This window comes from Saccopteryx bilineata, chromosome X (assembly GCF_036850765.1).
Source record: "Saccopteryx bilineata isolate mSacBil1 chromosome X, mSacBil1_pri_phased_curated, whole genome shotgun sequence".
Lineage (NCBI taxonomy): Eukaryota > Metazoa > Chordata > Mammalia > Chiroptera > Emballonuridae > Saccopteryx > Saccopteryx bilineata.
Window position 1 is genome coordinate 37,100,333 of NC_089502.1, and position 15,392 is coordinate 37,115,724.

At 36.4% G+C, this 15,392-nt stretch overlaps 1 protein-coding gene and 1 non-coding gene across 2 annotated transcripts; both read left to right on the top strand.

Moving 5' to 3' along the window:
• The first annotated feature begins 750 nt into the window (after positions 1-750).
• On the top strand, positions 751-857 carry LOC136317932 (U6 spliceosomal RNA). The gene has a single exon (XR_010727922.1). It is a non-coding gene; the product is annotated as a U6 spliceosomal RNA (small nuclear RNA).
• Positions 858-14,535: 13,678 nt separating this feature from the next.
• LOC136317084 (calmodulin-like) lies at positions 14,536-14,910 on the top strand. Its single transcript, XM_066249604.1, has one exon. It carries the CDS (start codon positions 14,620-14,622, stop codon positions 14,908-14,910), a length of 291 nt encoding a protein of 96 aa, XP_066105701.1. The 5' UTR covers positions 14,536-14,619.
• The last annotated feature ends 482 nt before the right edge of the window (positions 14,911-15,392 follow it).

The window sequence follows — 15,392 nt, forward strand, 5'->3', positions numbered from 1 at the left end:
GATCATAATCTAGACAATGAGATCTAACAAACATTTTTTAAAAGGCCAGAGAGTAAATATTTTAGGCTTCCTGGGTCTTATTGTCTCTGTCACAAGCATACAACTCTGCCACCATAATGTGAAAGCAAACATGAAAAGAAACACATAGGCATGGCTTTATTGCAATGAAATTTTATTTACAAAAATAGATGGTGAGCTAAATTTGACAATCGGCTGTGGTTCGCTGACCCCTGATCTAAACCAGTCAAAGAAACTGGAAGCTCTGATGGTTGAAGATAGGTTAAATAAATAAGTCTTAAATCAGGAACAAATTCAAATACTCTCAGGTGTCTTCATAGATAAAAAGTAAACCAACTTTGTAAAAGAAGAGGCAAGGGTATTTTGATATTAATAACAATGAAAGCACAGGAGTTATAACATTATTAGGAAAATTATGTTACTTCTGATTCTCAGTCTAAGTCTGAAAATGTATTCTACTAGTTCCTAGGCAAATGAAAGCTAACTCCAATTAAATTTACTAGTCTTTAAGATTTACTAAAGTAACTAATTGTGTCTATATTGATGCAGATAGGTTTTAATGGAAAGGCACTGGATTAAAAATGAATTTAATTGGGGTTTCTGTCACTAATCAGCTACATTTTTTAGGCAAGGTATTTAGTATCTTTTGGCTTCAGTTTCTTCAATAGGTAATAAGGGCCTTGTACTGAATAACCACTTACATGTTTTATGGTTTTAAAATTATATTATTTTGTGCTCGCTTCGGCAGCACATATACTAAAATTGGAACGATACAGAGAAGATTAGCATGGCCCCTGCGCAAGGATGACACGCAAATTCGTGAAGCATTCCATATTTTTAATACTATACCCATCAAAGCTATCCTTCAAGTATGAAGGAGATATAAAAACATTCACAAATACAGAAAAGATGAGAGAATTTATCAACAGAAAGCCCCCACTCCAGGAAATACTAAGGGGGGTTTTCAAACCAGATTCAAAGAACAAAAGAAAACAACACCACAAGTAAATGCTCCACCAAGAACACAATAAAACCAAACTTAAACTGTGACAACAAAGGAAAAAAAGGGGGGAGAGGATGGAGATTAACAGTAGCAAAGGATGGTGAAGTGCAGAAATACTTATAAGATAGGGTACTACAATGAATATGGTAGGTACCCTTTTCATTACTTAATGGTAACCACCCTTGAAAAAACCACCACAAAAACACTTGACTTAAAAAAGGTAGCAACAGAGGAAAGAAGTATGGAACACAAACAAACAAAAACAAATGATAGAAAAACAAAAGAGAAGAATCAAACTAGATACAAAACTAACAGAAAGCAATTTATAAAATGGCAGTAGGGAACCCAAAAGTGTCAATAATTACACTAAATGTAAATGGATTAAACTTACCAATAAAAAGACACAGAGTAGCAGAATGGATTAAAAAAGAAAATCCAACTATATGCTGCCTACAAGAAACACATCTAAGCAACAAGGATAAAAACAAATTCAAAGTGAAAGGCTGAAAAACAATACTCCAAGCAAACAACACCCAAAAAAAAGCAGGTGTAGCAATACTCATATCTAATAATGCTGACTACAAGACAGAAAAAGTACTCAGAGACAAAAATGGTCATTTCATAATGATTAAAGGGAAGTTGAATCAAGAAGACATAACAATCCTTAATATATATGCACCAAACCAAGGAGTACAAAATATATAAGATAGCTACTTATTGACCTTAAAACAAAAACTAACAAAAATACAATCATACTTGGAGACCTCAATACACCGCTGACGGCTCTAGATCGGTCATCCAAACAGAGAATCAATAAAGATATAGTGGCCTTAAACGAAATACTAGAACACCTGGATATGATAGACATCTACAGGACACTTCATCCCAAAGCGACAGAGTATACATTTTTCTCTAGTGTACATGGAACATTCTCAAGAATTGACCATATGTTGGGCCACAAAGACAATATCAGCAAATTTAGAAAAATTGAAATTGTACCAAGCATATTTTCTGATCATAAAGCCTTGAAACTAGAATTCAACTGCAAAAAAGAGGGGGAAAAACCCACAAAAATGTGGAAACTAAACAACATACTTCTAAAAAATGAATGGGTCAAAGAAGAAATAAGTGCAGAAATCAAAAGATATATACAGACAAATGAAAATGAAAATACGACATATCAGAATCTCTGGGATGCAGCAAAAGCAGTAATAAGAGGAAAGTTCATATCACTTCAGGCCTATATGAACAAACAAGAGAGAGCCGAAGTAAACCACTTAACTTCACACCTTAAGGAACTAGAAAAAGAAGAACAAAGACAACACAAAACCAGCCGAAGAAACGAGATAATAAAAATCAGAGCAGAAATAAATGAAATAGAGAACAGAAAAGCTATAGAAAAAATCAATAAAACAAGCAGCTGGTTCTTTGAAAAGATCAACAAAATTGACAAACCCTTGGCAAGACTCACCAAGGAAAAAAGACACAGGACTCAAATAAATAAAATCCAAAATGAAAGAGGAGAGATCACCACAGACATCATAGAAATACAAAGAATTATTGTAGAATACTATGAAAAATTATATGCCACCAAATACAACAACCTAGAAGAAATGGATAAATTCCTAGAACAATACAACCTTCCTAGACTGAGTCATGAAGAAGCAGAAAGCCTAAACAGACCAATCAGCAGGGAGGAAATAGAAAAAACTATTAAAACTCTCCCCAAAAATAAAAGTCCAGGCCCAGACGGTTATACTAGTGAATTCTATCAAACATTCAAAGAAGACTTGGTTCCTATTCTACTCAAAGTCTTCCAAAAAATTGAAGAAGAAGCAATACTTCCAAACACATTTTATGAGGCCAACATAACCCTCATACCAAAACCTGGCAAGGATGGCACAAAGAAAGAAAACTACAGACCAATATCTCTAATGAATACAGATGCTAAAATACTAAACAAAATACTGGCAAACCGAATACAACAACATATTAAAAAAATAATACATCATGATTAAGTAGGATTCATCCCAGAATCTCAAGGATGGTTCAACATACGCAAAATGGTTAACGTAATACACCATATCAACAAAACAAAGAACAAAAACCACATGATCTTATCAATAGATGCAGAAAAGGCTTTTGATAAAATACAACACAATTTTATGTTTAAGACTCTCAACAAAATGGGTATAGAAGGAAAATATCTCAACATGATAAAGACCATATATGATAAACCATCAGCCAACATCCTATTAAACGGCAGAAAACTGAGGACTTTCTACCTTAAATGAGGAACAAGACAGGGTTGTCCACTCTCTCCACTCTTATTCAACGTGGTGCTAGAAGTTCTGGCCAGAGCAATCAGACAAGACAAAGAAATAAAAGGCATCCATATCGGAAAAGAAGAAGTAAAGCTATCACTTTTTGCTGATGATATGATCCTATACATCGAAAACCTGAAGGACTCCACAAAAAGATTATTAGAAACAATAAACCAATACAGTAAGGTCGCAGGATACAAAATTAACATACAAAAGTCCATAGCCTTTCTATATGCCAACAATGAAATATTAGAAAACGAACTCAAAAAAATAATCCCCTTCACGATTGCAACAAAAAAAATAAAATACCTAGGAATAAACATAACAAAGAACGTAAAGGACCTATATAATGAAAATTACAAAGCATTGTTAAGGGAAATCGAAAAAGATACGAGATGGAAAAATATTCCTTGTTCTTGGATAGGAAGAATAAATATAATCAAAATGGCCATATTACCCAAAGCAATATACAAATTTAATGCAATTCCCATCAAAATCCCTATGAGATTTTTTAAAGAAATGGAACAAAAAATCATCAGATTTATATGGAACTATAAAAAACCCCGAATAGCCAAAACAATCCTAAGGAAAAAGAATGAAGCTGGGGGCATTACAATACCTGACTTTAAACTATATTATAGGGCCACGATAATCAAAACAGCATGGTATTGGCAAAAAAATAGACACTCAGACCAATGGAACAGAATAGAAAGCCCAGAAATAAAACCACATATATATGGTCAAATAATCTTTGATAAAGGGGCCAACAACACACAATGGAGAAAAGAAAGCCTCTTCAACAAATGGTGTTGGGAAAACTGGAAAGCCACATGCAAAAGAATGAAACTCGACTACAGCCTGTCCCCGTGTACTAAAATTAATTCAAAATGGATCAAAGACCTAAATATAAGACCTGAAACAATAAAGTACATAGAAGAAGACATAGGTACTAAAATCATGGACCTGGGTTTTAAAGAACATTTTATGAACTTGACTCCAATGGCAAGAGAAGTGAAGGCAAAGATAAATGAATGGGACTACATCAGAATTAAAAGTTTTTGCTCAGCAAGAGAAACTGATATCAAAATAAACAGACAGCCAACTATATGGGAACTGATATTTTCAAACGACAGCTCAGATAAGGGCCTAATATCCAAAATTTACAAAGAACTCATAAAACTCAACAACAAACAAACAAACAATCCAATAAAAAAATGGGAAGAGGACATGAACAGAAACTTCTCCCAGGAAGAGATACAAATGGCCAACAGATATATGAAAAGATGCTCAGCTTCATTAGTTATTAGAGAAATGCAAATCAAAACTACAATGAGATACCACCTCACCCCTGTTAGATTAGCTATTATCAACAAGACGGGTAATAGCAAATGTTGGAGAGGCTGTGGAGAAAAAGGAACCCTCATTCACTGTTGGTGGGACTGTAAAGTAGTACAACCATTATGGAGGAAAGTATGGTGGTTCCTCAAAAAACTGCAAATAGAACTACCTTATGACCCAGCAATCCCTCTACTGGGTATATACCCCAAAACCTCAGAAACATTGATACGTGAAGACACATGTAGCCCCATGTTCATTGCAGCACTGTTCACAGTGGCCAAGACATGGAAACAACCAAAAAGCCCTTCAATAGAAGACTGGATAAAGAAGATGTGGCACATATACACTATGGAATACTACTCAGCCATAAGAAATGATGACATCAGATCATTTACAGCAAAATGGTGGGATCTTGATAACATTATAAGGAGTGAAATAAGCAAATCAGAAAAAAACAAGAACTACATGATTCCATACATTGGTGGAACATAAAAATGAGACTAAGAGACATGGACAAGAGTGTGGTGGTTACCAAGGGTGGGGGAGGAGGGAGGACATGGGAGGGAGGGAGGGAGAGAGTTAGGGGGAGGGGGAGGGGCACAGAGAACTAGATAGAGGGTGACGGAGGACAATCTGACTTTGGGCGAGGGGTTTGCAACATAATTTGATGACAAAATAACCTAGACATGTTTTCTTTGAATATATGTACCCTGATTTATTAATGTCATCCCATTACCATTAATAAAAATTTATTAAAAAAAAAAAGAAGTTCAAAAAAAAAAAAAAGAAAAAAAAATTATATTTATTAAGTTTTTTTTTTTTTATATATATAATTTTATTTTTTTAATGGGGTGACATCAATAAATCAGGATACATATATTCAAAGATACCCACCACCCAAAGTCAGATTGTCCTCTGTCACCTTCCATCTTGTTTTCTTTGTGCCCCTCCCACCCCCTATCCCTCTCCCATTCTCCCCTCCCCCCCGTAACCACCACACTCTTATCAATGTCTCTTAGTTCCACTATTATGTCCCACCTACGTATGGAATAATACAGTTGCTGTTTTTTTCTGATTTACTTATTTCGCTTCGTATCATGTTATCAAGATCCCACCATTTTGCTGTAAATGTTCCGATGTCATCATTTCTTATGGCTGAGTAGTATTCCATAGTGTATATGTGCCACATCTTCTTTATCCAGTCATCTATTGATGGGCTTTTTGGTTGTTGCCATGTCCTGGCCACTGTGAACAATGCTGCAATAAACATGGGGCTGCATGTGTCTTTACGTATCAATGTTTCTGAGTTTTGGGGATATATACCCAGTAGAGGGATTGCTGGGTCATAAGGTAGTTCTATTTGCAGTTTTTTGAGGAACCACCATACTTTCTTCCATAATGGTTGTACTACTTTACATTCCCATCAACAGTGGATGAGGGTTCCTTTTTCTCCACAGCCTCTCCAACATTTGCTATTACCTGACTTGCTAATAACAGCTAATCGAACAGGTGTGAGGTGGTATCTCATTGCCGTTTTGATTTGCATTTCTCTAATAGCTAAAGAAGATGAGCATCTTTTCATATATCTGTTGGCCATTTGTATTTCTTCCTGGGAGAAGTGTCTATTCATATCCTCTTCCCATTTTTTTATTGGATTGTTTGTTTGTTTGTTGTTGAGTTTTATGAGTTCTTTGTATATTTTGGATCTTAGGCCCTTATCTGAGCTGTTGTTTGAAAATATCATTTCCCATTTAGTTGGCTTTCTGTTTATTTTGTTATCAGTTTCCCTTGCTGAGCAAAAACTTCTTAGTCTGATGTAGTCCCATTCATTAATTTTTGCCTTCACTTCTCTTGCCATTGGAGTCAAATTCATAAAATGCTCTTTAAAACCCAGGTCCATGAGTTGAGTACCTATGTCTTCTTCTATGTCCTTAATTGTTTCAGGTCTTATGTTTAGATCTTTGATCCATTTTGAGTTAATTTTTGTACAGGGGGACAGACTGTAGTCCAGTTTCATTCTTTTGCATGTGGCTTTCCAGTTTTCCCAGCACCATTTATTGAAGAGGCTTTCTTTTCTCCATTGTGTGTTGTTGGCCCCTTTATCAAAAATTATTTGACTATATATATGTGGTTTTATTTCTGGACTTTCTATTCTGTTCCATTGGTCTGAGTGTCTATTTTTCTGCCAATACCATGCTGTTTTGATTGTCGTGGCCCTATAATAGAGTTTGAAGTCAGGTATTGTTATGCCCCCAGCTTCATTCTTTTTCTTTAGGATTGCTTTGGCTATTCGGGGTTTTTTATAGTTCCATATAAATCTGATGATTTTTTGCTCTATTTCTTTAAAAAATGTCATTGGAATTTTGATGGCAATTGCATTAAATTTGTATATTGCTTTGGGTAATATAGCCATCTTGATTATATTTATTCTTCCTAGCCAAGAACAAGGTATATTCTTCCATCTCATTATATCTTTTTCGATTTCCCTTAACAATGGTTTATAGTTTTCATTATATAAGTCCTTTACATTCTTTGTTATGTTTATTCCTAAGTATTTTATTTTTTTTGTTGCAATCGTGAAGGGGATTATTCTTTTGAGTTCCTTCTCAGTTGTTTCATTGTTGGCATATAGAAAGGCTATTGACTTCTGTATGTTAATTTTGTATCCTGCGACCTTACTGTATTGGCTTATTGTTTCTAGTAGTCTTTTTGTGGATTCTTTGGGGTTTTCGATGTATAGGATCATATCATCTGCAAAAAGTGATACCTTTACTTCTTCTTTTCCGATATGGATGCCTTTTATTTCTTTGTCTTGTCTGATTGCTCTGGCTAGAACCTCTAGTACCACATTAAATAAGAGTGGAGAGAGTGGACAACCCTGTCTTGTTCCTGATTTAAGGGGGAAAGCCTTCAGTTTAGTGCCATTTAATATGATGTTAGCTGATGGTTTATCATATATGGCCTTTATCATGTTGAGATATTTTCCTTCTATACCCATTTTGTTGAGAGTCTTAAACATAAAATTGTGTTGTATTTTATCGAAAGCCTTTTCTGCGTCTATTGATAAGATCATGTGGTTTTTGTTCTTTGTTTTGTTGATATGGTGTATTACATTAACCGTTTTACGTATGTTGAACCATCCTTGAGATTCTGGGATGAATCCCACTTGATCATGATGTATTATTTTTTTAATATGTTGTTGTATTCGATTTGCTAGTATTTTGTTTAGTATTTTAGCATCTGTATTCATTAGAGATATTGGTCTGTAGTTTTCTTTTTTTGTGCCATCCTTGCCTGGTTTTGGTATGAGGGTTATGTTGGCCTCATAAAATGTGTTTGGAAGTATTGCTTCTTCTTCAATTTTTTGGAAGACTTTGAGTAGAATAGGAACCAAGTCTTCTTTGAATGTTTGATAAAATTCGCTGGTATAGCCGTCAGGGCCTGGACTTTTATTTTTGGGGAGGTTTTTAATGGTTTTTTCTATTTCTTCTCTACTGATAGGTCTGTTTAGGCTTTCTGCTTCTTCTTGACTCAGTCTAGGAAGGCTGTATTGTTCTAGGAATTTATCCATTTCTTCTAGGTTGTTGAATTTAGTGGCATAAAGTTTTTCATAGTATTCTACAATAATTCTTTGTATATCTACGGTGTCCGTGGTGATTTCTCCTCTTTCATTTTGTATTTTGTTTATATGAGTTCTTTCTCTTTTTTCTTTGGTAAGTCTTGCCAAGGGTTTGTCAATTTTGTTGATCTTTTCAAAGAACCAGCTCCTTGTTCTATTAATTTTTTCTATACTTTTTCTGTTCTCTAATTCATTTATTTCTGCTCTGATTTTTATTATCTCCTTTCTTCGGCTGGTTTTGGGTTGTCTTTGTTCTTCTTTTTCTAGTTCCTTAAGGTGGGAAGTTAAGTGGTTCACTTGGGCTCTCTCTTGTTTGTTCATATATGCCTGAAGCGATATGAACTTCCCTCTTATCACTGCTTTTGCTGCATCCCATAGATTCTGATATGTCGTATTGTCATTTTCATTAGTCTGTATATATCTTTTGATCTCTGCACTTATTTCTTCTTTGACCCATTCATTTTTTAAAAGTATGTTGTTTAGTTTCCACATTTTTGTGGGATTTTTTTCCTCTTTTTTGCAGTTGAATTCTAGTTTCAAGGCTTTATGATCAGAAAATATGCTTGGTACAACTTCAATTTTTCTGAATTTGCTGATATTGTTTTTGTGGCCCAACATATGGTCAATTCTTGAGAATGATCCATGTACACTGGAGAAAAATGTATACTCAGTCACTTTGGGATGAAATGTCCTGTAGATGTCTATCATATCCTGGTGCTCTAGTGTTTTGTTTAAGGCCACTATGTCTTTGTTGATTCTCTGTTTGGATGACCGATCTAGAGCCGTCAGCGGTGTATTGAGGTCTCCAAGTATGATTGTATTTTTGTCAGTTTTTGTTTTAAGATCAATAAGTAGCTGTCTTATATATTTTGGTGCTCCTTGGTTTGGTGCATATATATTAAGAATTGTTATGTCTTCTTGATTCAGTGTCCCCTTAGCCATTATGAAATGGCCATTTTTGTCTCTAAGTACTTTTCCTGTCTTGTAGTCAGCATTATCTGATATGAGTATTGCTACACCTGCTTTTTTTTGGATGTTATTTGCTTGGAGTATTGTTTTCCAGCCTTTCACTTTGAATTTGTTTTTATCCTTGTTACTTAGATGAGTTTCCTGTAGGCAGCATACAGTTGGATTTTCTTTTTTAATCCATTCTGCTACTCTGTGCCTTTTTATTGGTGAGTTTAATCCATTTACATTTAGTGTAATTATTGATACTTGTGAGTTCCCTATTGCCATTTTATATCTTGCTTTCTGTTAGTTTTGTGTCTTGTTTGATCCTTCTCTTTCGTTTTTCTATCTTTTGTTTTTATTTGGTTGTATTCCATACATCTTTCCTCTGTTGCTATCTTTTTTATCTCATGTGCTTCTGTGGTGGTTTTTTCAATGGTGGTTACCTTTGAGTAATGAAAAGGGTCCCTACCCTGTTCACTGTAGCGAACTATTTTGTGAGTACTTTTGCACTCCATCGTCCTTTGCTACTGTTAATCTCCGTCTTCTCCCCCTCTTTCTTTTTGTTGTTGTCACAGTTTAAATTTGGTTTTGTTGTATTCTTCTTGGAGCTTTTACTTGTGGCTCTGTTTTTTTTTGTTCTTTGTATCTGATTGGAGAACCCCCTTTAGTAATTCCTGGAGTGGGGGTTTTCTCATGATAAATTCCCTCATCTTTTCTGTATCTGTGAATGTTTTTATTTCTCCTTCGTATTTGAAGGATAGCTTTGATGGGTATAGTATTCGTTGCTGAAAGTTCCTCTCTTTCAAGACTTTAAATATTGGGGTCCACTCTCTTCTAGCTTGTAGAGTTTCTGCTGAGAAATCTGATGATAATCTAATGGGCCTTCCTTTATATGTTGTATTCTTCTTTTCCCTGGCTGCCTTGAGAATTTTTTCTTTGCTGTTGGTTTGTGTCAATTTCATTATGATATGCCTTGGAGTAGGTTTGTTGGGGTTAAGAAAACTTGGAGTTCTGTTTGCTTCTTGAACTTGAGGCTTTAGTTCTTTCCACAGGCTTGGGAAGTTCTCATCAATTATTTGTTTAAGTATGTTCTCCATTCCATTTTCTCTCTCTTCTCCCTCTGATATACCTATTATTCTTATGTTATTCTTTTTGATGGAGTCAGATAATTCTTGTAGGGCTATCTCATTTTTTTTAATTTTTGAGTCTCTTTCTTCTTCTCTCTGTTGTGCCTCAAGTTGCTTGTCTTCTATTTCACTAATCCTCTCTTCTATCTGACCTGTTCTATTAGCTAAGCTTGTTACTTCGTTTTTCAGCTCGTGAATTGAGTTTTTCATCTCTGTTTGATTTGTTTTTATAGTTTCAATTTCCTTGGACATATATTCTTTGTGTTCATGGAGTTGTTTTCTGATTTCCCTATATTGCCTTTCTGTGTTTTCTTGTATATCTTGGAGGATTTTTAGGATTTCTATCTTGAATTCTCTGTCATTTAGCTCCAAGGTTTCCAATATATTAAATTTTTTCTCCATAGATTTTTCCTCATCTAGCTGTGTTACCTCTCTTTCTTTTGTATCCATGATATTCGATTTTCTCTTCCTTAATGGCATCTGAGGGTGGTTTTGTTGATAGTATTAATGAGATTTAATAAAGAATAAAAAGTTAAAAAAAATAAAAAAATAACAAATCGAAAAGAGTTGTTTTTTTTTAAAAAAAATTAATAATGAAATAAAGAAAAATAAAATAAAATAAAAATTTTTAAAAAAGGAAATTATTCCCCCCCTCTTTTTTTCCTCTCCTCTCCTCTCCCCTCTTTCTTGAGAAAATCTTGTGGTGGACTGTGAGTTATAACAAACAATGCCTGTGATGGAGGGCCTGAATTGGGGAAAAGTAATAAAGGGGCAAAAAAGAGAGAAAGAAAAAAAAAAAAAAAAGGAAAAAAAATAAAAGAAAAAAGAAAAAAAAAGAGCGTATGGACCCACAAAAAGCAAATAAGGAAAAAATTTGGGTCAAGAATAAAATGATTTGCTTTTAGGTGTTGGTTTTCTAAGAGTTATGATGAGAGGAATAAGAGGAAAATGGAAAAATGGGGGGACAAATTAAAAACTTACTATTGTATTTAGTGGAACAAGAACTAGATAATATGGAGATCCAGGGATGGGAGCACTGCTAGTGAGTTAAAAAGGTGAAGTAAAAACCCCCCAAAATGCCACAAACATAGGTTTGAGTCCCAGATAAGATAATTTGTTTGTTATTGAGGTTTGAATGAGAGGAGATGTAAAGGAGAAAGGAAGAAACTAATATAGAGGGAGAAAAGAAAGAGAGAGAGAGAAAAAAAGAGGGAACCACTAAAAGAAGAAAAAAGAAAGGAGAGAGAGAGAGAGAGTTCAGGGTTTTGGAGTGCAACCCTCATAGAGAGAAAGGAAGAGAAGAGAAATGATAATGGGAGATGTAACACTTATGGGTAGTGTAGTTCAAGGAGAGGAGAGAGTAAGACCGGTAGAGAGTTAATCGGCCAAATTGGAGGAGGAAAAAAAAGTCTCAAGAATGAAGATAAGAGAAACAAACGAACAAATATAATAAAATGGGATAGGTTATAAAGTCTGCAGATTATTCTTGATTTTGAGAGGTTATCTTCTTGCTTTTTCTTTTCTCTCCCTCTTCCTGGTCGGTGACTCTGTACCCCGGGTTCTGCCCCTTTGGCACGCTCAGGTAGAGGTTTGCAGTTGATAAGTCTCTATGGCAATGTCATGTATTGTGCTTTATTCTCGTTGGGAGTCGAGGCTCATTAGCATTTATAGGCTCCGACAGTGAGAGAGTCCGTGTTCCTGGAGCCTTTCTCCTAGTCTTTCCTTCCTCAATTAGTAGCCTGATAGTCCAGGTATGGGGTTGCTGCTGCCTCTGCCTGGATAGTAAGAGGCTCAAATTGCTGGCAACTCCCCACTCTATTTCCACTCAGCACAGGGCTCTGGGTAAGGCTCAGTCAGTCAGAGCTGCTAGCATAATCAGGCGGGCTTTCCGCCCACTCGAAGACCTCTGGCTCTGCCACTCTATCCGGTAACACAAGCGGGCGCCCACTTCCGGGGCGCTTGGAGGAAACTCTTACTCACTGTCTGCAACCAGGATATCCGGCCAGCAGTCTCACGCTCTGAGTGAAACCCCCAACCGCAGGGAAAAGTTGCAGCGTTGGAATTGAGTCTCGCTCCGTCCCCGTGTGCGGCTTTTGCAAGGCGCTGGGGCGGCCCGAGATTCCGCTTTGGCCCACACAAAGGCCCCTGACTCTGCCCCTCTCTGCGATAACACGGGCGCACACTGCCGAGGCACTCGGAGGAATCGCTCACTCCTTATCTGCGCGCGCAAACCAGGATATGAGGCCGGCCGTGGTTCCCTCTGAGTGAAACAGCCTCCAGCACGGAAAATCTCCACCGTTGGGATTAGTTCTCACTCCCTCCCGTGCGTGGCTTTACCAGGGCGCTGGGGCTGCCCAGAGACTCTGCCCTCAGCCCACAGAAAGGCCTCTGACCCTGCCTCTCCGTGGGGCAACACGGGCACCCACTTCCGCGGCTTAGGAAGAAATCTCTCTTCCACTAACTGCGCACCGACCAGGAGACCGGGTAAAATGGCCGCTCCGCTTTTCTTTCTTTGTTTGGGTTTGGCGCGAGTGTTAGCTTGTATTGCCCGGGTTGCCACAGGATCAGATTTTCCTCGGCTTGGATCTCTGAGCCACAGCCTGGTTCGGCCGTTTTTGCTGCGGGGGCCTGGATCTATTCACCCCCTTTGCCCGCCTCAGTTTCTATATTCACAGTTACCAGAGAAAGCCGCCCTGTTTAGGTTAGTGAGGAAGGAGGAGCATTTCTTACTCCCTATTTCCTTCGGGGTTTGGTTATATATTTAGCCAATTTTTCACTCAATCATACCTTTGGGTGTATTGCGAAGAATCTGGAAGCTCCAAGTATAGGTTTTTCTGTTTCTGGTTGAAGATCTTGTTGAGTTTTGGGGGAGATTTATCGGTATCGCTTCCTACTCCGCCATTACTCTGACGTCATCCCTATTATTTAAGTTTTAGTCTGTTATCACTTTAAAATTTTAATAACATTTGTCAGTATTTAATTGTCTGCTTGGTTATTTTTATGAATTACTTATCTTTAAAGAACAATTACCTTAAAGAAGTGATTTATCCATTAAACAAGTTATTGTCCAATTTATTTCAATTGCAAACAAAGAAGTGGAAATAAAATAAATGGCTCCTTTAGTACCTGACTTAAAATCCCATATCTATAAAGAGATTGAGAAGTACAGATTGGTAGTTACAAAACAGCCCCAGGAATGTAAACTATATCATAAGAAATATAGTCAATAATATTGCAGTGGCTATGTATGGAACCAGATGGGTGCTGATAATATCAGAAAGAATACTATGTAAAGTATATGACTGTTTAATCACTATTTTGTACACCTGAAACTAACACAAACTAATATTAAATGTAAACTGTAACTGAAAAACATTTTAAATTCAATATCTAAAAAGTAGCAGTAAATATCACAGGGTATAAAAAAACAATAAAGAAGGTAATGGAAGAAAGGTATGTAAGTGAATATGGTAGGCCATGATTGAGAGAAAATGACAGAAATTATTTATAACACCAAAGGTTGTCTACAGAACTATGGAGTCCCAATTGTGAATAGTGATTGTATTTTGTTGAGAAATAAATTCACTGTATGAATAGTTTCTCTTAAAAGTATAAAATAGATTTTATTATATCTGATGCTTTTTGCATTTATTGTTTTCTCCATATGAACTACTTATACATACTACTGCTTTCTTTTATTACAATAAATGCATAGAATAAGTGTTAATTTTCCCCACTTTTACAGAAGAAGAGGGCCTACATAGAACAAGAAATGTGCCCCAAACTACACAGCTAAAAAGCAAAGCAATAATTTGAACTCAGGTTTTTCTAACAACAAATGTTTTAAATACTATATTATATTGCTTCAAAAGCCTGGAATTCTCTTCAAAATAATTGCATCGGGCATTTGTGCTGGGAGTCTCACAGGCACAGTGCTGTTACTCGCAGTCAGGCGGAAGCGCAGGTTGCAGAGGCAGTGGAAGTGGCAGCGGCAACAGAACAGCATTCAATGCATACCACACCATAGGAGCAGCAGCAGCACTAGCAAAAGCAGTGGAGACACGCCCGCCTTCACAATCCCTACACTGGTGCAGCCACTCTCAATCCCTTTGCTTTTCCTCCCTTCCTTGGCACCACGGCTGATCAACTGAAGAACAGATTGCTGATTTCAAATAAGTTTTCCCCCTATTTGGCAAAGATGGTGATGGCACCACCACAACAAAGGAACTTAGCACTGTAATGAGGTCACTGGGTCAGAAGGGAGCAGAAGCTGAATTGCAGGATATGATCAATGAAGTGAATGCTGATGGTAATGGCATCATCGGCTTTCCAGAATTTTTGACCATGATAGCTAGAAAAATGAAAGATACTTACAGTGAAGAAGAAATCTGCGAGACATTCCAAGTCTTTGACAAAGATGGCAATGGTTATATCAGTGCGGCAGAACTGCATCACATCAAAACAAATTTAGGAGAAAAATTAACAGATGAAGAAGTAGATAAAATGATCAGAGAAGTAAATACTGATTGAGATTGACAAGTCAACTATTTAGAATTCATACAGTGATGACTGCAAAATGAAGACCTACCTTTCTCCCTCTAGAAGAATCAAATTTAATACTTTACTTAACTCTTGTAAATAATAATTATTATAATAACTTACTCATTCTGTTCCTATATAGCTAAACTGAATGTCAAAAGTACCTTCCTTCCACACACTAATCAGCATGTATTGGTTGGTGGTCCTGTCCCCTAAAAATCAAGTTACACACCAGTTTTAAGAAATGAATTCTTGTACTACTTTAATGATAAGGAAGCACTTAGTGAACTCCTTGCAGTTCTATCTGCTAATGATTAATACACTATTTAGGCTGGCCAGGTTTTCATCCATGCAGCTTGACAATTGAGTTCAGTAGGCATTTGTATTAAAAATGAAAACTGAAAAACCATTTCAAAACCTATTCAAATAGGTTCTAGTCAGTTTGTTAGTATAAATTGTAATATCTGGTTTAC

What these genes read in the sequence shown, in the direction of transcription:
- LOC136317084 (XM_066249604.1), top strand. Translation starts at nt 14,620, where the DNA reads ATGAGGTCACTGGGTCAGAAGGGAGCAGAAGCTGAATTGCAGGATATG.